The sequence below is a fragment of the Narcine bancroftii genome, chromosome 3 (genome assembly GCF_036971445.1).
Source record: "Narcine bancroftii isolate sNarBan1 chromosome 3, sNarBan1.hap1, whole genome shotgun sequence".
Lineage (NCBI taxonomy): Eukaryota > Metazoa > Chordata > Chondrichthyes > Torpediniformes > Narcinidae > Narcine > Narcine bancroftii.
In genome coordinates, this window is record NC_091471.1 from 157,964,358 (window position 1) to 157,987,630 (window position 23,273).

At 45.3% G+C, this 23,273-nt stretch overlaps 1 protein-coding gene across 1 annotated transcript in view; it reads right to left on the bottom strand.

The window, feature by feature from the left end:
* LOC138757760 (bifunctional methylenetetrahydrofolate dehydrogenase/cyclohydrolase, mitochondrial-like) overlaps positions 1 to 23,273 on the bottom strand; it is a 37,022-nt gene that overhangs the window by 8,085 nt on the left and 5,664 nt on the right. Inside the window, exons 3-7 of the mRNA XM_069925584.1 lie at positions 21,688 to 21,810; positions 17,770 to 17,922; positions 14,346 to 14,453; positions 10,112 to 10,204; positions 3,739 to 3,864 (exon numbers count right to left, since the gene is read on the bottom strand). Coding sequence (XP_069781685.1) covers positions 3,739 to 3,864; positions 10,112 to 10,204; positions 14,346 to 14,453; positions 17,770 to 17,922; positions 21,688 to 21,810 — 603 coding nt within the window. The remainder of the gene's footprint in view (positions 1 to 3,738; positions 3,865 to 10,111; positions 10,205 to 14,345; positions 14,454 to 17,769; positions 17,923 to 21,687; positions 21,811 to 23,273) is intronic.

Genomic DNA, 23,273 nt, shown 5'->3' on the forward strand with positions numbered 1-23,273 from the left:
TGCCTCTCATAATCTTGTAGACCTCTATTAAATCCCCTCTCATCCTTCTTCACTCCAAAGATAAAAGCCCTAGCTCTGCTAACCTTGCCACATAAGACACGTTCTCCAATTCAGGCATCATCCTTGTAAATCTCCTCTGTACATTCTCCATGGCTTTCACATCATTCCTGCAATGAGACGATCAGAAATGAGCACAATATTCCAAGTGTGATCCAACCAGAGTCTTATAAGCTGTAACCTTATCTTACGCCTCTTGGACTCAATTCTCCGACCAATGAAGGCCAGCATACTATACTCTTACTTAATCACTCTACCAACCTGTGTGGAAACCTTGAGAGATTTATGGGCTTAGACCCCAAGATCCCTCTGTTCCTCCACACTAAGATTCTTGCCATTAACCATGTTGTCTGCCTTCAAATTTAACCTTCCAGTGTGTCATTTCACACTTATCCAGATTGAACTCCATCTGCCCTAACTACCACCCTACCTTCATCAATTACTTTTGTTACTTAATCAAAAAGTTCAATTTGGCTTGTGAGGCACGACCTCACAAAGCCACTCTCACTATTCCTGAGAAGACTATACTTCCCTAAATGCTTGTGAATCATGTCTCTAAGAAACCTCTCCAAAAGTTTGCCCACCATTGAAAGAAGACCCAGTAGTCTATAATTCCCTGGATTCTCCCTATAACCTTTTTAAACAAGGAACCACATTTGCCATTCTCCAATCATCCAGTACCTCCCTTGTGGTCAGGGAGGACTCAAAGATCATTGCCAAAGCCATAGCAATCTCTTGCCTTGCTTCTTGTAAGAACCTGGATTATATCTCATCCACTCCTGAGGACTTACAGTATCAATCCTAATGTTTTTAAGAAGATCCAGCTCTTCCTCCTCCTTAATTTCAACATCCTCCAGCACATAGTATAAGCTTTTTCTATATTGACCTCACACTGACCAAGGTCCCTCTCTCTGATAAATACTGAAGCAAAATATTCATTAAGGACATCCCCTACTTCCTCTGTCTCCAGGCACATGTTGCCTCTATTATCCTTAAGTGGCCCTACCTTCACTCTCATCATTCTTCTGCTGGTTGCTGACATTGTGGCAATGTTGCACTAACTGCGACGCTGGCCGTGCTGGTTAGATTGCACTTCTGTGCTTTTCCCCAAGAACATCTGTTCCCAATTTACTCTCCCTAGTTCCTGTCTAATGCCATCATAGTTATCCCTTCCCCATTTAAACACTTTACCATTTAGTCTATTCCCATCCTTGACCATTGCTATTCTAAAGGCTAGGGGTCACTTTCACCAAAAGGCTCCCCCACTGCAAGGTTTGTCACCTGAGCAGGTTCATTACCCAGTACTAGGACCACTATGGCCTCTCCTCCAGTTGGCTGTTCCACATAATGCGTCAGGAATCCTCCTTGGACATGCCTGACAAGTTCTGTCCCATCTATCCCTCTTGCATTAAGGAGGTGCCAGTCAATATTTGGGAAGTTGAGGTCTCCAAAAACAACCACCTGTTATTTCTGCTCCATTCCAAAATCTGCCTACTTATCCGCTCCTTGGTGCCCCAAGAGCTATTTGGGGGCCGATACACTACCCTCAATACATTGATTGCTCCTTTCAATTTCTAACTTCTACCCAGGTTGACTAGCTCAGTAGACAATCGCTCCACGATGTCCTCTCTTCTGCAGCAGTTTTACTGTCCCTGATTAGTAATGCTACTCCACATCTCCTTTTTTACCCCTAATCCAATCCCTTTTAAAACTTCTAAATCCCAGTACCTGGATCAGCTTATCCTTCCCTTGCATCAGCCAAGTCTCTGTTACAGCCACATAGTTCCATGGACTGATACATGCTGTAAGTTCATCTACCTTATTCCTAATACTTTGTGGATTGAAACTGACTACATTTATGCTTCCTCCCCTGCCTGTCCTTCCTCACAAACTCACTATACATTGCATCAACCTTTCCACCATCTGATCCACTCTTTACCTTCTTTCAGTTCCCATCCCCCTGCCAAGCTAGTTTAACCTCCCCCCCACCCCACCCAGAGCAGCACTAGCAAAGCCTTCCTGCAAGGATAAGTCTTCCGCCAGTTCAGATGTGAACCACCTTCCAGAGGTCCCACCTTTCCTGAGAGAAAGCCCAAAGATCCAGAAATTGAAGGCCTCCCTCCTGCGCTATCTCTTGGATTTTGACTCAGCTCGCTGTGCTGTAGTTTGAGAATAACCACTCCTTGTTTCACAGCTTGGTCTCCACAGCCTTAATACAGAGTCGATCCCCATGAAACAGCTCAGAGCAATGAAGTGATTCAGCTCTGGCAACCTAAATCAGGTAATATGTATTGCCAAGAAAGCAAGAGGGAGAGATGCCTGACATGGTCACCACTATGCAAAGCCAGCCATGCAGAACCCAGCTGTTATTGCACACATTCGGACTCCAAAGGAACTTCACTGCTTCCTTTCTGTGTGGATGCAGTCGGTGCACAATGACAGCGGGCAGCCAGCGTTAACAAGATCAGCACACAAAGAAAATACTCGTGGGTCAAACAACATCCGCAGAAGGTGATCAACAGTCAATCTTTACGCCGAACCCCTTCATTGGGGATTCATCAAGAAAACCCTTCATTCCAAACCCTTCACCTGTACCTGGTGCAACATCTGCAATCTTAGTCGCGGTCTCTCAGATGAGACCATTCCCCTGCACTCCAAGAACAACACTCCAGACTCCATCTGGGTAGTCCACAACTCAATGGCAATCTACAACCCAGCAGATGCGTACAATCCAATGGTAGTCTGCAACATAATGGTAGTTTACAACCCAACAATAGTCTTACAACACAACCTATACCTTTTCCCCCAAAGGTAGCAATGACCAATAACAGAGGACATTTGTTTAGAGTGGAGGAAAGTTACAGGAAGCCATCAGAGCTAAGTTTTAGACACAGTGTGGTGGGTGTGAGGAATGCATTGTTGAGGGTGGTGGGGTGGAGGTTGGTGCAATAAAGACATTAAAAAGATTCTCATACGGATGTAATAAAAATAGAGGGATATGGGTTGTGAGGGTGGGATTGATGTGGAGTGGGTTTATGTGGGTCAGCACAAAATTATAGGCTCAATGACCTGTACTGTGCCGTAATATTCTATGTTCTGATCTACGAACACTGAGTGTCCAATTTCAGCCATCCCTCACCTCCTGAGTATTCTAACTCTTTTTCTACCTCTCACTCTCATTCCGATCCATCCCCCATGTTTGTTCTCTTTCCTATGGCCTCTCTCCAGCCTGATCATCCACCTTCATTCCCCCTTCCCCTCCTGGTTCCATCCACCCACAACCCACACCCATCTTGTTTTGTCAACCCTTTAACTCTCCCCTAATGGTTCCCAATGGTAGCTTTGTGCTCCTCTATCACCCTCCAGTAGCTATCCTTATCTTGACCCTTCCTTCCCCATACCCCCGTGGCTCAATTTTCCCCCTGTCTGCTATCACTTATCACCCACCAGCCTCTTGTCTCCCAACTCTCATGCCACCCTCCATCATCTTTCACCTTCCTAGGTCCACATATTTCACCACTCCCATCTCCCCTCCATCCTGTCCTCATTGCAGGACTGAACTCTCAGTCCTGACCCTGAAACACTGATGATTCCCCCCTCCCCAAACTGATGGTACCTGACCTGCTGAGTCCCTCCCGCAGTTCAATGTATTGACCTTAATCTTCTCATGCGTTAGATTACCTTCAAAGTCAGCATCTCCCACCAACTTGGTCTTGCCTGTCACAGAATCCCAAACACGGTTGATGCCAACGTCAATTACAGCTGTTCCCTTCTGAATCATGTCTGCAGTGATCAATTTAGGAATTCCTGCAAGAAAGCAAATATTTCATAATCACTGTATCCACTCTGTTAAGTAAATCACTCATTGATTCTCCCTATGCACGTGGAACAGGAGAATGGAAAACTTTCCATTTTTGTTCATTAAATAATTTGTTGCCCTTGAGAAGTTGGGAGTGAGCCACCTTCCATAAGATCACAAGAAATTGGAGGAGGCCCACCATTCAATGAGATCACGGGTACCTACCGCCCTTTTCCCCATAACCCTTAATTTCCATACTTTGAAAAAATCTATCTATCTATCTGAGTTTTAAATATACTTAATGAGGCAGCCTCTACTGCTTCCCTGGGTGGAGATTCCCCACTCTCTCTGGGAGAAGCAGTTCCACCTTACCATCCTAACTCTAATCTTAAGGCTCCATTTCCCCCAGTTCCACTCTCACCTATCAGTGGAAACAATTTTCCTGCTTCTATCTTATACTGTTCACACTTATATATGTTTCTATAAGATCCACTTTCATTCTTCTGAATTCTGAGTACAGTCCCAGGCAATTCATTCTTTCCTCATAAGCTAACCCCTTCACCTCTGGAATCAAGCTGGTGAACCTCCTCTGCTACAACATCCTCCTTCAAGTAAGGAGACCAGAACTGCCATAGCACTCCAAGCATGGCCTCATCAGTACCATGTTGCAGCAGAAACTCCCTGCTCTTCAATTCAGTCCCTTTAGCAATGAAGGCCAACATCCCACCTGTCTTCATCCTGACTTGGAAATCTATTCTAAATCCTTTTCTGCAGCTGTGATGCTATCCCTGATTAGTAATGCTATTCCTCCTCCCCTTCTTTTACCTCTCTTTTGAAACCTCTAAACCCTGACACCTGCATCTACCACCCTGTTCTTGTGTCAACCAAGTCTCTCTCATTGCACAACATTGTAATTCCGCGTACTGATCCACACTTTAAGTTCATCTCCCTATTCCTATTATGTCTTGCGTTGAAGTAAACATATTTCAATCCTTCCAGCTGATTACATTTATGGTCTCTCATGGCCTGTCCTTTACTCACAAACTCACTACACAACCTTTCCACCATCTGCTCTATTCTCTGCCCTATTGATCTCCTTCCCATTCCCCTGCTAAACTAGTTTAAACCCTCCCCAGAAGCTCCAATAAACCTCACCGCCAGGTTATTGGTCCACTTCCAGTTCAGGTGAAACCAATCCTTTTTGACAGATCGTACCCTACCCAGAAGAAATCCAATGATCCAGAAACCTGAAACCCTGCCCCCTGCATCAATTATACAGCCATGCATTGATCTGCCATATCATTCTATTCTTAGCCTAACTGACTTATGGCAGAGCCTCATCTCTTTCCTTACTATGTCATTGATATCAATATGTACCACGACTTCTGGCTTCTCACCTTCCCTTTTTAGGATGCCATAAACCCAATCTGAGATATTCCTGAACCTGGCTCCTGGGACGCAACAAATCATCGAGGTGTAATTTTCATGCTGTTGGCGGAGGGGGAGGGGGGGGGTTTGAGATGGTGGATAGGGTCCCATCAAGCCGGCTGCTTTGCTTGGATGGTCTCAGGAGGTGTTGGAGCTACACTTACCCTTTCAGTAGAGTTCTATCAAACTTGTTAGCCTTGAAGACCAGCAGGGTCTCAGGAGGTGGCAATACACAGCCTTAATCTCTGTATTCACCTCAGGATGTTAATGGTGGAGGAATCAATGATGTGTCTGATATTTTGAACTCAGACAACAATTGGAGAGTGGTGCCAGCTGTAAGATGAGAGGTGGCGGTGAAGGCTCAGGACCCTGTACATGAGACCCGAGTTAAGGTGCTGTTGACGAGGTGGGGTGGGATAAATTAAGTGGGAGGTGGGGGGGGAGGGAAGGGGGTAGTAAGGGTTTTTTTTATTATGTGACAGCAGACGCGGACAGAGATCGCTAAAGTGACTCCCAGGACAACGAACTGGCGGGGGTAGAAGCTGGGGCAGCATCAGACCAACAGCCCTAAAATGGCACTGCTCAAGCTAGCCAGGTAACTCAGCCTCAGCAGAAACAGGCTGGGGAAGAAGGGCATTCATATACATGGATGTTCCCGCCCGCTATTGTTATTCATATGGATGACTCAGCAAATCAGCAAAAATGGTGAAAATTAGAACAGTATAAAAGGAGCCTTTCCAGCCCTAATAAAGGAGTGAGCTTAACCTGTGTGTGTGTGTTTCTTTGTACCGGTTGGCTACAATTTGTGACCACCAACGGTTTAGAAGGAATCTAAACCTAGCGATGGAGAACGAAGTAGCAGTCAGCGCAGTCGGCCTGAAGCTCCCGACTTTCTGGACAGTTCGACCATGCGGAGGCTTAGTTCCAGATCCGGGGCATCACTGTAGAGACCATCCGGAACTACCATGTGGTCAGCGCCCTGGATTCGCAGACTACAGACAGAGTGGCCAACTTTATCCACAGGCCACCATCGGAAGGCACTTACACTGTCTTCAAAGAGCTATTAACCGAGACATTTGGACTCTTGCGGTGATAGCGAGGAGCTCATTTGCTCCACCTGGATGGGCTTGGAGACAGATCCCCATGGGACTCATCGACAAGATGCTGGCCCTCCTGGGAGATGAGCAGACCAGCATCATGTTCGAGCTGGTGTTCCTGGAACAGATGCCTGAAGACATCCAACAGCTCCTGGCGGATCCGGATTTCACCAACCCCCAGAAAGACGCAGCACGGGCAGACATTCTGTGGAAACAGAAACAGAAGTGCTCGGCTACTGTGGGGCTCATAAAGAAGTCCCACGCTCAGACCAGAGCAGTCCCAAGCAAGGAACAGCAGACGAGAGACAGGAGCGAGTCCAGCGACAGATGATGCTTCTACCACCGGAGATGGGGCACTGAGGCCCGCTGATGCCAGTCCCCCTGCGAGTTCCAGGGAAACAACAAGGCCAGCCGTCGCTGATGGCCACGATGGCTGGCCATCAAGAGAGCCTCCTGGACATCTGGTACCGCCTGTCCGGCAGACGCTTCCTGGTGGATACAGGAGCAGAGGTCACCGTGATACTCCCAACAGGGTTGGACACTAGGGGCAGGCTAGCGGGACCCACAATGAGGGCTGCCAATGACAGCAGTTCTATGGCACCCGTAGGGTCGAGCTGCAGTTCGGGGGCAGTCACTTCTCGTGGGAGTTCACGCTGGCCGCCATAGAACAACCACTCCTTGGAGCGGATTTCCTGTGAGCCCACAGCTAACTCAGCAGAAACAAGCTGGGGAAGAAGGGCATGTATGTTCCCGCCTGCTATTCTTATTCATATGGTCAGTCAATCAGCAAAAAAACGGTGGGAACTTGAGCAGTATAAAAGCAGCCTTTCCAGTCCTAATAAAGGAGTGAGCTTAACCTGCCTCACTGTGTGTGTGTGTGTATTTCTTTGTAGCAGCTGCAATTAGACTATTTTGTATGTAGATGCTTTGTAAAGCTTTTAAATAAAATTTTCCAAAAAAAAAGGTGCTTTTGACATTCTTCCTGATGTTCCAGTCAATACAACAGCGCACAACTGTGGCAGGAGGCGATCTGCTGGAAGAACTCAGCTGTTCGAGCAACATCATGGAGAAAAAGAATGGTTAACATTTCATGCCAGAACCCTTGATCAACCATCTGTCCTGATGAAGGGCTCTGGCAAGAATTCTTTTTATCCTCCTGTTGCTGCTCAACCTGCTGAGTTCCTCTTGGAATTTGGGCCCTCTCATATATTTAGCATGTTTTGTGTCTTCTTCCACATTTGAATGGCCTGTCTTGTGAAGGACAGAGACGAGTCAGGACAATCAATGGAGTCCAAACTTTTCCACCTACTTCAGGTTCCCTACTCTAACTATGGACACTGACTGGTCCTTGGCATTCGAGCTCCCAGACAGTACCACAAACTGACACAAGTGGCATCGATGCATTGTGGGAGAGGTAGCACCAAGGGACTGCCATGTTGTCTCCGGAGCAGTGCTGAGGGAGTATCACACTGTTACCAGTGCCGCCTTTCTGTGGAAACATTACATCAGCTGGGGTCAATCCTGTGTCACCACTTTGAATAAAAGCAGAGAATCTTTCCTGCTGTATAATGCACGATCAATTACACAAAGACTGAAGATGCCGAGACTGAAGACTTTTATTTGCAAGGGAAGGACAGCATCCCCGTGTTGGTCACTCACATTGACCCGGACTCGAACTGGGGGCAGGCTTGTGGCATGACAGCCTTTATGGGGAAGAAAGGGGGAGAAGTCATGAGCCGGCCAGTGAAAGCAGGGTCAACCAGGAAAGGACATGACATTTACATATGGCAAACATATACCGTAGTGGTTTCACCACACTGTACAACCCTATATTCATCCCAGAATCACTAAAACACGTGATGTATTTTCTATCATGTTGTAAACTTGCGGGAGCTTTCTGTTCATGGAATGGCTAGGGTTTCTACCTTATACACTATGTCTGTATTACATTTGGGATCAACCTCAATATATTGCAAGGGGCTATACAAATGCAGGAGGGAAGGTGCTGTGAATATATGACATAGATTCCATGTTCAGCAATGTCCTGGGTGATTCTGATACATCAGACCAACCACTTCAATTCCACATCCCATTGCCATACTAACATGTCTGTCCATAGCTTCCTGTACTGCCAAGTTGAAGCCACTCTTAAATTAGAGGAACAACACCTTACATTCTGTCACAGCAGTCTCCAACCAGGCGGCATCAATAGCGGCTTCTCCAGTCTCTGTTAACTCCTTCCCCAGTCTCTCTCGATCTATGATGACTCTCTCTTTCTCCAGCTCCACTCCGTTTCCCTTCCTTTTCCTGTCAGAGAGCACCTTTCTCAGCCTTTTCCCCCCTAAGACCTCTCAGCTCCTTTCTCTTCTTCCTCCTATTTGTATTCACCCATCACCTGCTAGCCTGTGCTCTTCCCCTTTCTCAACCCCCACCTTCTCATTTGGGCATCTGCCTGCTGAGGAAAGGCCCAGGCCTGAAATGTCGACTGTCTTTTGCTTCTGAAGGACGCTGCATGACCAGCGCCATTATGTCTTGCACTAGACCCCAGCATCTGCTGACTTCCTGTTTCCCTCCACCAGGGGTATGTCCAAACCCCTCCTTGAGAGCAACCAGTGTGTGAAACACACTTTTTAGCCCAAACAGCCAGACTACCAAATGTGACAAGTGTTGCAAACATCATAATTGTTGCTTCCAAAACATGCTTCTGCAGGCAAGTCACAACACAGTTTGCATGTGTGGACTGAAAAATGATAATTGGTACAGCAAGATAGAAAGCCACAGTTAAAACTATAATGGATAATCATTCAATATACATAGAATATACATAGAATCATACATACATACAGCATGTATGTACAAATTCTAATATCTCATGGGTTACATACATACAGCATGGCCCATAGCCATCTAAATGTAATTGTCTCCAACCTTGACACTTCCTCTGGCAGCTCATTCCGCACACTCACCGCCCTCTGTGTCAGAAGTTTGTCCATCAGATCCCCATCAAATCTTTCCCCTCTTACCTTAAATCAATGCCCTCTAGTTTTAGATTCTCCTATCCTAGGAAAATGACTGTGACCATTCACCTTAGCCATGCCCCTCATGATTTTATCAATCTCTGTAAGGTCACCCCTCAGTCTCCTGCACTCCAGGGAGAAAAGTCCCAGCCATTGAAGTGTCAAATATGAGACAGCAAAGCTTTAAAGTGAGAGGGGGGAAACTGTAATGGGGATCTTCCCCATACAGAGAGTGGTGGTGCCTGGAGCAAGCTACCAGGAGAGATCGTGGAAGTGATGTTTAAGAAGTATAGGAACAGGGAATGAAGAGAAACATACAAACCACGTGCAGGCAGATATAGAGTTGAAATTGTCACCATGGTCAGCACAGCAAAGGGCCTGTTTCTGCATTGCACGGATCTATATTCTATCCAATCTCTCCTTATCACTCAAGCTGACGGTCCTGCACCGGCGTAGTAGTTAGCACAACACTATTACTGAGTCATTGACCTGGCTTTGAATCCGCTGCGGTCTGTAAGGAGATTATATATTCTCCCTCTGCTTGCGTTTCCTTTTGGTGCTACAGTTTCCCCTCGCCAAATTGTACAGGGTGGTAGGTTAATTGGGTGTAATTTAGCGGATTAGGTGGCACAGGTTTTATGGGTTGGAAGGGCTTCTACCATGCTTTATTGGTAAAATTATTTTTTTTTAAAATAGATTTAAGCAGAACTTGCCAGCTCCCACGATGACGATATCAGCCAGGAGGGTGTGAGCCATCAGTTGCTCCTTGGGAGTAAACCTATGGGTGATGGTCACCGTAGCATCACCTGCAATTCACAAACAACAGCCTGAATAACTCAGCACTTTCAACCAATAAATACCATGAAGCAGAGATCAAGGGAGGTGACAGAAAGCTTGGTTACGGAGGAAGAAATAATTCCTGACCTTGGAAATTTGGTGAGAACGGCCAGCCGGAGTGAGGTCAGAATTTGAGGGCTGCAGAGTTCTTAATGGGTTGGAAGAGACTTGATGAAGGATTCTGGCCCAAATCGTTGAAAATTCCTTTTCTCCCACTGATACTGTTCAACCTGCTGAGTTCCTCAAACAGAGTGTGTTTTGCTCCAGATTTCAGCATCTGCAGTTTCTCCTCTGTTCCGTGTTTATAACCAGTCTTTTCCACACTTTCCCTTTCTTTACAGGTGTCCATTGACAGATTTCCACATTCCTTCCCAGAGAAGGCCTCTCGAGCCTGATGGCTCAGCACAATCCCATTCTATCTACTTTTCCCACTGACCTACTCTGCCCACATTTCTATCAACTCCCCTCAGATTCAAAAGTTCAAAGGTTTGTTTTATTGACATGTAATGACACATTAAAAATGTAATAAACATGATATACTTTAACATTTGTCTGCCATAAGGCATTCATCATGAGCTTTGCCCAGCACCCCTAACAATAGGAGAAAACTGGGGCAACTAAGCCCCCCCCCCCCCCAGGCCCATGTCTTTGGGGTGTGGGAGGAAATCAGAACACCCAGGAAAATCCATGCATTCACAGGGAAAATGTGCAGACTCCACACAGATAGTGCCGAAGGTCAGGATCAAACCTGGGACTCTGTGTCTGTGAGGGAGTGGCTCATTAATTCACTACTCTGCTGTCAACAATGGCATTCACTATCTCACAGGGAGTAAAGAATGGTGCTGGTGTACAAGGACTGTTGGTAATATCGGGAAGGTTCATGAGAAAGAAAGTTACAAGGAAATTATTCTACAGAGCAATGAGGTTTCAGGGGAAGTAATTACTGACAGTTCTTTTCAGGAAAGATGTTTTTCAGCATTTAACTGTGTTTCATTCTAATATCTGCATGGGTTACGAGTTATCCAACCTCTCTATTGATATTATATACTGCATAAATGTGATTTTTATGTACTGTGTTTCGACCAGTTGTATATGTAGTCAGATGACAATAAACTTGAACTATCTCTGTAACTCCACCAGTCCTTCAAACCTCTGAGATCTCTGTCCCCTTCCATTCCTGACCCCACACACACCCACAGCATATTTCCAAAAGCACTGCTGGAAATTTGACATGAAAGGAGAAAATGGTTGAAGCACTCAGTTGGTCAGCTGTGGGGAGGAAGAAAGAGCTAACCTTTTTGGTCACATGCATGGGCATAGGTACTTTTTCTGGCAGAGTGTACCTTCCCCATTCGTTTTAAACTCTACATTCCCTGGAAAATTTATTTCATTTCTGTGTTGGAAAATGTGAAATAGTATGTTTGGGTCTAAATAGCAGTAGCATCCAATAGTCCAGAAGTTCTGCTAATCCAGTGCAACTAAAGTCCCAAAAGTGCAAGATCATTGGAGTTTTACTGCAATGGATAAATAAAAATCAAAACACTACAGAAAATCTGAAATAAAGAAGAGATAATACTGGAAAGAAACGGCAGGTGGAGAGAGACCGTATCAGATCTTCAGATGTGACCTAGAAATGGTCCAAGGCTCCATCAAGGACAGGGCTCAAACCTGGGGAGATGCAAGACAAAGTTTTAAAAGGCTGACATGCAGCAGCAGAGCCGTGCGTACCAGTGATGAGAGCCCAGCTGGGGCATGACTGTTCCTGTGCTGGGGCAAGCATACACGGGCAATTCCTGGCAGAGAACACACTGCTCTAACATCAGGAGGGAGGAATCACACGCAAGAGAATGAGCCCTGAAATGTTCTTGTTTCACTCTGTTGATACACGAAATTAAGTCTCTGTCACATTCCTGAACTCCAGGGTGTAGAGTTTCTCCACAGGTTCTGGTATTGTGCTTGCACACCCACCCCAGAGAATGAGTAGATAAGTAATCCAGTGTAATCTAGCCACTCCTGAGAACAAATAGGTCAGGAATCCAGAGAATTCCACCTTTTCCTGGCAACAAGTGGGTCAGTAATCCACCCACTTCTGGAAGCATGGGTCAATAATCCAGAGTAATCTATCCTCTCCAGAGAACGTGGGTCAATAATCCAGAGTAAACTACCCTCTCCAGAGTGGGTCAGTAATCCAGAAGTTCAAAGAGACCGGTTCAGATCCCACCAAAGCAGCTGTGACTCTTGTCATTGTTCAAATAAAATGAAAGGCTACTGATACACAACTTCAACATTAGAACACATAACAAATGCCTAACCAAAATAGTTTGTGAGCGCACTGCACAGCTCAAGGCTTCTACACTTCTCAGATCACCCTTGATGAGGTAGGGCATTAGCTGCCTCCATGATTCACGGAAATCCTGGTCGCACAGTGCCGTCAGGGAGACAATTCTAGGATTCAGACCCAGTCACAAAGAGGGAACACCAACATTGTGGAGGGGTACCTCAGTACTCCTCACCTCTTGTTGGTAGAGGTGATGGGTTTGGGAGGGGCTGTCAAGAGTAGTTCGGGGACTGACCACAATCCGTTTTGTAGGCAGGTCATCCTGCAGCCACTGTAGAGGGGGTGGAGTGTCTGCAGTGCTGCATGGGGAGCCAATCGAGTGGACTGCCTTGTCATTGGTGCACCCATCTGAGCAAGTGGAGAGTATTGACCACACGCCTGATCAATGCGAGAAAGGTTTTTGGGCAGATTGAAGGTGTGTCACTCACCGCAGGGTCCCCAGTATCCCACCTGCTCACAAAGTCATATTGATGCAGATCGCTTGATCGAGTTTCTGTCAGAAGTTTGGTGATGAGGATCTCCACAATAGAATGCCATTATGTGGTTGAGTCTCTTCCTTATGGGTCATCCCCATTGCCTCTGGTGCTGATGCCACCTGCAATTTACTAGCCTCAGGTGGACATGGACCTTCACTTGTGGAGCAACTGTGAATGGACCTGAACATTGACCAATCGTTCACATGAATCCCCACCTCTGACCTTCAGCTGGGTCACTGATGAAGTAGCTGCTTAGACATAGGGCACTGTTCCAGATGTAGGCTGTTTAGATCTGACATGAGGAGAAAATTCTTTACTCAAAAGATAATGAATTTTGGAATCCTCCAGCCTGGTTGAGAAGTTTTGGCCATTAACAAAGATCAATAGAATTCTGGATTTTAAGGGACTTAGGGTAGAACAGGAGAATAGGTGTGGAGAGAACTTTGAGGCTTGGTGCTGTTTCACGGCAGATCAGGCAAGGTTCAGAAGGGCTGACTCCTGCTCTTCCTTCTAGAGAAGGAAGAAGTTGAGGGAGGGAATTCTAGTGCTTTGAGTCTCAGTAGCTGAAGCCAGCAGTGCAGCAATGGACGATGTTGATCAGCATCGGCCAGGAGTTGAAAACATCTCTCCCACAAGGTGGGTGGGTGACAGCAGGTTAGAGTGATTTGTCAGTCCTGAGAATGCTGCCACCATCAACAAAAACCTCTGTCATAGCCCTGCACATTTAGTTGTGTGCAAGGACAATCACTCTCAGGACATGTGTTCCTTGAGGAGAAGAAGTTAAATTTTGGACCCTTTTGGTCTATGAGCCTCTGTTGCCCAATTACACCCAAATGACTTACAACCCCCTGGTACATTTTGAAGGGTGGAAGGAAACTGGAGCCCCTGGGGAAAACGTAGACAGGCATGGGGCGAACGTACAAACTCCTTACAGAGAGTGCGGGATTCAAGCCCCGGTCATGATAGCTGGCACTGTAACAGCATTGCTCTAACCATTACACTAACCATGCCGCCATGTGCCAGGTATAATATGACAATGAACTTGAACTTGAAAATTTGAGTATCGCACTCTAATGAAGACATTTACCACAAGGTCTCTTCTTCCCTCTCAGAACACACAGTGTGGCAGTGAGAAGTGGAACTACACCCCATGTCAATGTTATTGCTTCTCATCATGCTACTGCCCTTGGGATGCTACTGTGCACTGTCCATCCATCCCATTCCTACTTCCCCATAGCAACCATGTTTCTGGAAGGATTCTGTGGAGAGGGTCAAGGGCAACGCGGACTTGCCTACCACCAGGTCTCTCATGCCTGCCGTCCGTATGCAGGAGTACAGCGATGGGCATCCCAACGTTCTTCGACCTCCCGACAACCACCACATTCTTGCCCAATGTCTTGATCCCTGCAAGGAAGGAAGGTGGTGTCAGCATTTGGTTGACCTCACTCCGAACTAAAGGCAGCAGGATGAAGGATATCCTCAAAGGAGCACAGAAATCATAGGTGTGGGCTTGATGTCAGCACAGTGACCGAGAGGGAAGGGTTGTCCGCAAGACTGGTCCTGAACTTCCCAAGCCTTCTGCCAGCAGAGCAGGACAATGAAGCTCATCAGTTTGCAGCAAGAGAAGGTCTGTAGAAGGTGGCAAAACCTAGCCAGGTCATTAAAGACTCCCACCTCCCATCCACTCCAGACATGGATGTGAGAGGTGCTATCACAAGAAGGCAGCCAGAATCATAGATCTCCATCACCCTGGTCACAACCTTTTCTCACTGCTACCTTCGGCCAGAAGCCAGAAGGCAGCACCTCTAGGTTCAAGAGCAATTTATTTCCAAAAGCTATCAGGATCTTGAAACTTCCATTGTTACACTAATGAGGGACTACTCCAACAGCACAAAAGGACTGTCTGTGCTATTTTTGCTCGAAGATTACTGTGAATATTTATAACCTATTTTATGTATTTATTGCCTTTAAATACAATTAAGTTTACTATTATAGGATTGTTTAAAAATACCTGTTCAATTACAGCAAGCAAGAATTTCAGTGCATCTATACATTGTACATTGTGTATTACAACAAACTCGTTATTATGTCCTTTGCCCCTCCTCCCATACCTGTATTGACTGACCTTTCACTGTATCACAACACCCTGTCATGTTTTCTTGCTCTACTACTTTATATTATTGTTGAAGCTGACTTGCTTGACTGCTCATAAAATGAGCCTTCTTACTGTACCAGTTGTAATGTGACCATACACATGAACATAAACAACCCTGTGAGACTCTGCTCCTCTCCCCTCCCCCTACCCCCAACATTTTGTTCAGATGCCTGCCTACATTTTGCTCATACCTCAATGAAAGGGTCAAGCCTGAAAAGTTGGTTATGTATTTTTATCTCTGCTATATAAAGTACACTGTTTGACCTGCTGAGTTTCTCCAGCATTCTGTTTTTAACTGGAACTTGTTCATTAACTCCATCTATCCCTTGATTCTGGAACCTTTAACCTCTTTACCCAACAAACATCTCTGCCTTCGTTTAGAATTTTTTTAGTGGACTCTTTCCAAAATTTTCCACCTCAGCAGCTCTGTGGAGAGGAAAGAAGCCTGACCAAGATGAATCCAATCATAAGCCCTGTCCCATTAGTTGCCAAAGCCCATATATCCAGCACACACCATATATCCAACACCCTGGTAACAGCCTGTCAAATATAGTGTGGGCTCTGAACTTTATGCCCATTTTGGTTTTGTGTTCTGAAACTGAGAATAACTGGGAATAACTTGAGAGTCGGCAAGTCTCCTGCTGTATTTCCTGCTGCAGTTTGGTCACTGGAAATGTATCTGAATGTAATCAATGGAAACGTCGAGTTTAAAGCTTCTAATCAAATCTCATCATTGGACAATCTGCTTTACCGAAACAACCCCACCCTTGCAGAGTCTCATTGGCACTAAATTCTCTCTGCAACTTTCAAGGCCCTCAATGTCCTTAACCACGTACATTGAGCATTTAACGTTAATGATAATTCATTCGCAGCAAGTGCTGGGTTGTTTCTCTGCTGCACTCCAAGTTAGGGTTTCATTCCTGCTTCCTGGTGTTAAACATACTACAAAGGAGTGCATTGTAGTTCCAAGATCCAGTTCCTGACTTCCAGCCCAGGTGTTGCTATCCTACCTTAATGCAGTGAACAAGCTAATGCCCTCCAAACCCTGCTCTCTCCTTGTTTGCCCTGTGGTAGAAGTTGCTTAGACTTTGCCGTTTATCATGTAATTTCTTTCACATTTCAAGAGCTTTAAAGCCATTTGTTTGAAATCTAGTGCAGAACTCTTCAGACGGTCCCAATCCAGAGCAAAGACTCAAGGCCAAGGTGTGGTAGAACCTGATTCACACTTTGGCCAGCCAAATTCAGGAGGAAACTCCCAGCTGTTTTCCTGTAAGGTGCTGAGCCCTGATCCAATCTTTGAAAGGACAACATCGCCCTCCAGCGCTGCCTGTAATGACCACACACACACACCCTCCAGAAAAAGACACAGCACAGAACACTTGGCCCATGGTATCTGTATATGGTCTCTGAAGAACCCTCCAGCTAGCCCCACTCCACTGCATGACTTTTCCTTTCAAATGTTTATCCCGTCCCCTTGAGAAAGCTGGATCTATTTTCACACAAGGGATACAAGTTAATTGTTCCAGGCAGACAGCCTTTAATGTACACAATAACGAGTACAGGAGTCAGGATGTGATGTTACAGCTGTACAAGGTATTAGTGAGACCACACGGACCACTGGGTCCAGTTTAAAATTTTTAATTTAGACGAACGGCATGGTAACATGCCCTTCCAGTCCACAAGCCCGTACTGTCCAATTACACCCAATTAATCTACAATTCTCATATGTTTTTGAAGGGTGAAAAGACACCAGAGCACCCAGAGGAATCCCACACAGTCAGGGGGAGAATGTACAAACTTATTTCAAAGTGCAGGATACAAAACTGGATCGCTGACACTGTAACAGGCACTGTGCTAAATGTACTGCCCAGTTCTAGTCATCCAGCTATAGGAAGGGTGCTATTAAACTGGAAAGGGTGCAGAAAGGACTGATAAGGATGCTTCCCAGACTGGAGGCTTGAGTTTTAGAGAAAGACTGGATAGATTGAAACTGTTTTCCCAGATTGTAGAAAGTTGAGGGGTGAACTTATGGAGGTTTATAAAACCATGAGGACATAGATTAGACATAGACTTTTTCCCAGGGTAGGAAAATTGAAAACTAGAGGGCATAGATTTAAGATGAGAGTGGAAAGATTTAATGGGGGCCTGAGGGACAACATTTTCACACAGTGCCTGGAGTGTTTGTGTGGAACAAATTGCCTGAGGAAGTTGATGAAGTGAGATTAATTTTGATTATTCCAAAAAGGGATATGGATAGAAAAGATTTAGAGGGTCAAATGCAGGCAACTGGGACAAGCTTACACAGACAACTGGTTGGCAAGGACAAGTTGGACCGAAGAGCCTGTTTCAATCGTGTAAAACACTCCTCTCCACTGAGGCCTTACCCTTCTCCTCACATTTCCAAGAATGGTGTGAGCAATTTTATAGGTTTTATTTGCTCTCCAAACATTCCTGTGTCCAAGCAAAGCAGTCTCATCCACCCCGCCTCTCCGTACATAATGCTGATTGGTCATTTGACTGCAGTTACTTCTGATGTCAGGGTGGTTGCATGGAACACTCACATACCCGTCTGTTTAATCATCTCCCATACAGCTGCAGGAGTGGCTGGGAGAATCGCTTGCTGATCCAAGCATAGCCTTCCGACATTGACAACGTGGAACCCATCGACATCCTTCTCTGGGGCCACCGCGTTACAAAGTAACCGCTCATCGATGTGGTCTGCAGGTCATACAACAGAGCGTTTCAGAATAAGCAGCGGCATTCTTGGTCTTAAATCCCTCCCCACCCTCAACCCTACGATTCCTATCTGTCCCCCCATTCTCCCCATCAGTCTCTGTACTCCCCCTGCACCATACCCCACCACCTCCTTCCCCCATCTCCCACCAGCCTTCTACTCCACCTGCCCATTATATCCCACCCACCTGTTTCTGTACTCCCCTCACCTCTCTTCCTCTCCTCCCGCCCATCATACTCCATCCTCCACCAGTCTCAATACCCCACCCCTGCACATCATCCCCACCTCACCTCCTTCCCCCATCCCCCACCAGTCTGTATACTCCTCTCCCCTCCTTGCCCATCATCCCTCACTTCATCCCATTCCCCCATCCCCATCTCACCCCATCTCCCGCTATGCCTTGCCCTAGCCAGGATCTCAACCCAAGACCTGACCATCACAGATCCTACCAACCCGATGAAATCCTTTGGCTTTCATCTTCACATCCAACATGGGTTCAGTATCTAGCACACTGACTTCTAAGGTTCAAACCACCCCCCCTCCCCCACAGTCACCTGAGCATGAAGAATAATGGTTCTGTCATTTCCTTCACTCCCACCCCTCCTTTCCATAAATACCATGTCAACTGATGAGAAGCAGGGTGCAGAGAACCATAGAGCATGTAATTTTGGCCCACTGTCTTCTGCTTGTCAAGCACCTATTTATATTCCCAGAACTCAGATCTGGGATCACGAGTGACATTTGACCTCAGAGCTAATAATTTAACCCAGAAAGCAACAGAGGAACAAAACTACAGCAACTTCTCCCAAAGTAATTTACTTTTAATTTAGAGATAGAGCAGACAAGCCCATGCTACCCAAATGTACTCCTGTGTCCAATTAGCCTACAAACCCCATATGTCTTTGGAATGTGGGAGGAAATTGGAGCACCTGGAGGAAACCCATGCAAACATAGGGAGAATGAAAAAATTCCTTACAGTAGCAGCGGATTGGAACCTGAGTCACTGGCACTGTAATAACATTGTGCTAACCACTACACTAACTGGGCTGCCCACAATTTAAGAGTGCACTTCACTGCAAATGTTGGTGGTGGATGATAGTTAGATGTAAATTATGAGTTTCAATTCTACCTTAGTCACTCACAGCAATGCAAGATTAGTTGGCTGTGAAATTAGCCAATCACACTCACTGTCTCTCAAAATAACGTGCCCACTATTACATCCCCCGGGGGGTGTCTTATCCTATCAGCACAGATGCCAAGTGGCCTAAGGGTGGGAGGGAGAAGCCCTTAAGGTTCCCAACACCTTAAAGTGTCATAGTATCAGGTCAATTGGCGCAAGGAAACCTGCTCTCGATCACCCATCAACCTCCTACAGCTGATTAATCAGTGATGATTATTGTCTCACACACACAAGTAAAATAAGAAAGAAAGCGGTGTTTCAATAGTCCAGACAGTCCTTTTGTGATGTCAGAGCAGTCCCTGATTCGTTTAACAAGGGGAGGTTCAAGAGACTGAGACGCTGGAAAGGAATTGTATCTTCTACCCAAAGGTAGAAGAGAGAAGAGATTCTGAGCAGGATGATGGGGATTTTCTTTGATGCCTTCTTGAAGCGGCACCTCACCTAGATGTTGAACCCTTGAAGATGCTCTGAGAGTAGTGATGTCACACAATGTCCCCTGGATGGGGACATCACAAGAGTGGATCAGGGGCACCATCGCTGACTGAGCCAGCCGGGTCCAGGAAGTCAGGGCTGCCGGATTGAGTGTGCGGCAAGTAACGTGAACCAACATCAGGGGGGATCCAATGGAGCTCATCCTCACCACTCTCTCTCTGTGCACCAGAGGGTTGGAACATGGAACATCATTGCACAGTTCAGGTCCTTCAGCTCACAATGTTGTGCTGACCTATGTAAACCTACTCCACAACAATCTAATCATCCTTCCCTCCTTCACACCCGTAACCCTCTAATTTTCATTCATCCATGTGCCTATCTAAGAGTCTTATTGTACCAGCCTCCATCACCATTCCTGGCAATAAATTCCAGGTACCCACCATTCTCTTTATGTAAAATGTACCTCTGACACCACCCCTCAACTTTTCTCCATTCACATTAAACAGATGTCCTCTGGTATTTGTTATTGTCACCCCAGGAAAAACCTGTTGGCTGTCCATCTCATCTAAGCTGCTCTTAATCTTACCTACTTCTACGAAGTCATCTCTCATCCTCAATCACTGCAAAGAAAAGAAGCTCAACATTTCCTCAAAAGACATGTTCTACAATCCATGCAACATCCTTGTAACTCTCCTTTACACCCTCTCTAAAATTTCCATGTACTTCCTATAATGAGGGAACCAGAAATGAACACGATGCTCCAAGTGTTGGTCCAACCAGAGTTTTAGATAGCTGCAACATTACCTTATGACCCTTGAACTCAATTCCCCAACTAACGAAAGCCGACACAACATACATCTTCTTAATCATCCTATCAACTTGCCCAGCAACCTTGAAGGGATATGGATCTGTACCCTAAGATCTCTGTTCCTCCACACTGTTAAGAATCCTGCCATTAACCTTCAAGTTCACCCTTCTAAAATGCATCACTTCACACTTCCTCGGATTCAACTCCATCTGCCACTTCTCCACCCAACTCTGCATCCTAACTCTATTTCTAACCTACAACAACCTTCTGTGCTATCCACAACTCCTCCAACCTTTGTATCATCTGCAAACGTACTGACCCATCCCTCCACTTCTAGTCCAAGTCATTTATAAAAATTACAAAAAGCAGGATCCCAGAACAGATCCCTGTGGAACTCCTCTAGTCACTGACCTCCAGTCAAAATGCATTCCATTTACTACCACCACACTTCTGCGGGCAAGCCAATTCTCAATCCACACAGCCAAGTTTCCATGGGTCCCATGCCTCATGACTTTCTGGTCTTGGTGGAGATGACTCCATTCACCACCCAAAGTACAGTGTGAACTATCTACAACTACACTCGAGTCCTTTGCCCAGGTTACTCCAATAGTTCCTCCCAAACTTATGACCTCTACCAGCAAAGATGAGGGTAGTAAGTTCCCCTTCAATTCACACACTAATCCCTTCTTGGAAATAGATCATAGTTCCTCCAGGATCAATGGGTCTCAATTCTGTGACGTGGGAGGACTTCATCTGGAGGAACACAGCACTTCAAGAAGATGAGACTATTACCTTTTCCGGGGTGATTTGGGTTGAGCAATAATTTCTAGCCCAAAAACATTCAACTCCCAGAAACTGTCAAATAATTTCAAAATGCTTCCATAATAACTGTTGGTGCCTTAACAGTGACAACACAGTGACACTATTAGTGGAGCCTGCTGCCTCACATATCCAGAGACTCAGGTTCAATGCTGACCTCTGGTGTTGCCTCTGGATTTTACACATTCTCCCTGTGTGGATTTCCCCCAAGTGCTCCGGTTTTCTCCCACATCTCGAAGGTGTATTGATTTGAAGGTTAATTTGCTCTGTAAATTGGCCCTTGTGTGTGTCAGAGAAATTGTGGAAAGTTGATGATAGGTTAGAGGGAAATAAGCAGGAAGATGGAAATGATGGAACCATTCAGGAGAGCCAGCACAGACTGAAGGAACTGGGCAGCCTAAATTTTTGCTGTAGGAAAGCAAAAGATTCACACAGTTCTGATGGATGGAATTCAGTGTGAAAAAAGTTAATGGAGTATTTTTCTAACGCATTGCGTAAAATCGCACTCACCAGGCAGAGGGAGCTGAACCAGCAACCCAGTCACTTTTGGATCCCTGTTCAACCTGTCAATAAGTTCCATCAGCTCCTCCTGTGACACACTGGCAGGTCGCTGAATGGTTTCACTCTTGATGCCTGGAAGCAGAGTGAAGTTAGAGAACATATTTGGGGAATTGCAAAATTACAGGCAATCGATAAAAGATAGACAAGTCAGAAATGTCTTTACTTGGAGAATGCAGAGCTGTACAGTTATGTAGAGATACGGGGAGACATAATGGTGAAGAAGACGTTTGGGACACTTGCCTTCATTGGTCACGACAATGAATACAAGAGCAAAGACATCATGTTACAGCTGTACAAGATGATGGTGGAGCCACACTGGGCGAATTTGTGCATATTTCTGTTCACCCAGCTGTAGAAAGGATGTCATTAAGATGAAAAGAGTCAAGAGAATGGTAGGCTTGAATTATAAGGAGAGGCTAGATTGGCTGGGACTTTTCTCCCTGGAGTGTAAGAGGCTGATTGGGAACCTTATAGAAGTTTATAAAATCATGAAGGCCATAGAACATGTGATTTTGTTTTTGCAAATTTTATTTATTAATCAAAATGTCATACAACAAAAATACAATACAAAATATTTTGTCCCATATAATCCCCCACCCCCTAACCCTAACCCACCCACCCCTCCCAACCCCCCTCTAAACTACCCCAAAGAAAAGAAAGGAAAAGATAGAATAAAAGAGGAGATCAACTTACATAACAACCTTCAATTATTTCCATGGTTTAGAGCAATCCCAACAATTGTGGGGAAAAAAAAACTATTACAAATTCAAAAACATATATCTCATATATGGGCTCCAAACTTTAACAAAGAAAGAATATTATGTAAATTGTACGTTATTTTTTCCAATGAAATACAAGATCTCATTTCCAAATGCCACCTTTGAATACTCAAATCAGATTCATTTTTCCAAGTAATAGCCAAACATTTTCTAGCCACAGCTAATGCCAATCTCAAAAAAGCAATTTGAGACTTATCTAATTTTAATTATAAACTCAATTTCTTAATATAACCCAATAAAAATACCATAGGATCAAGCAAAATTTTAAATTTAAATAAAACTTCTAAAAGTTCCTAAAGAAAATGTGAATATTCATAGGCTTTTTCCTAGGGTAGGGGAATCTAAATCTGGACAGTTCAGATTTAAGGTGAGAGGGGAAAGATATAAAGGGGACCAGAGAAGATGGTGGTGGGTGATTGGAACAAGCTGGCAGGGAAGTGATAGAAGTGGGGACAGTGAGAACAACTGTGATATTCAAAAGACATTTAGAAAGGTCCATGGAAATCCACAGTTTAGGGGGATATGGGCAAAATGCAGGTAAATGGGACTAGTTTGGTCAGCATGGACAAACTGCGCCAAAGGGCCTGTTTTCCTGCTGTCAAACTCCATAATTCACTCACAGGGAATGTTGACAAGGAAAATACAGACAGCTGAAAACAACTGCTGGAGGAAGTCAGTGGGAAAGCCAGCAGAAATACTCTTCAGGAGGTAGGTGTGGATGTGTCAATGTCTACTGTCTGCAGAAGACTTAGTTAA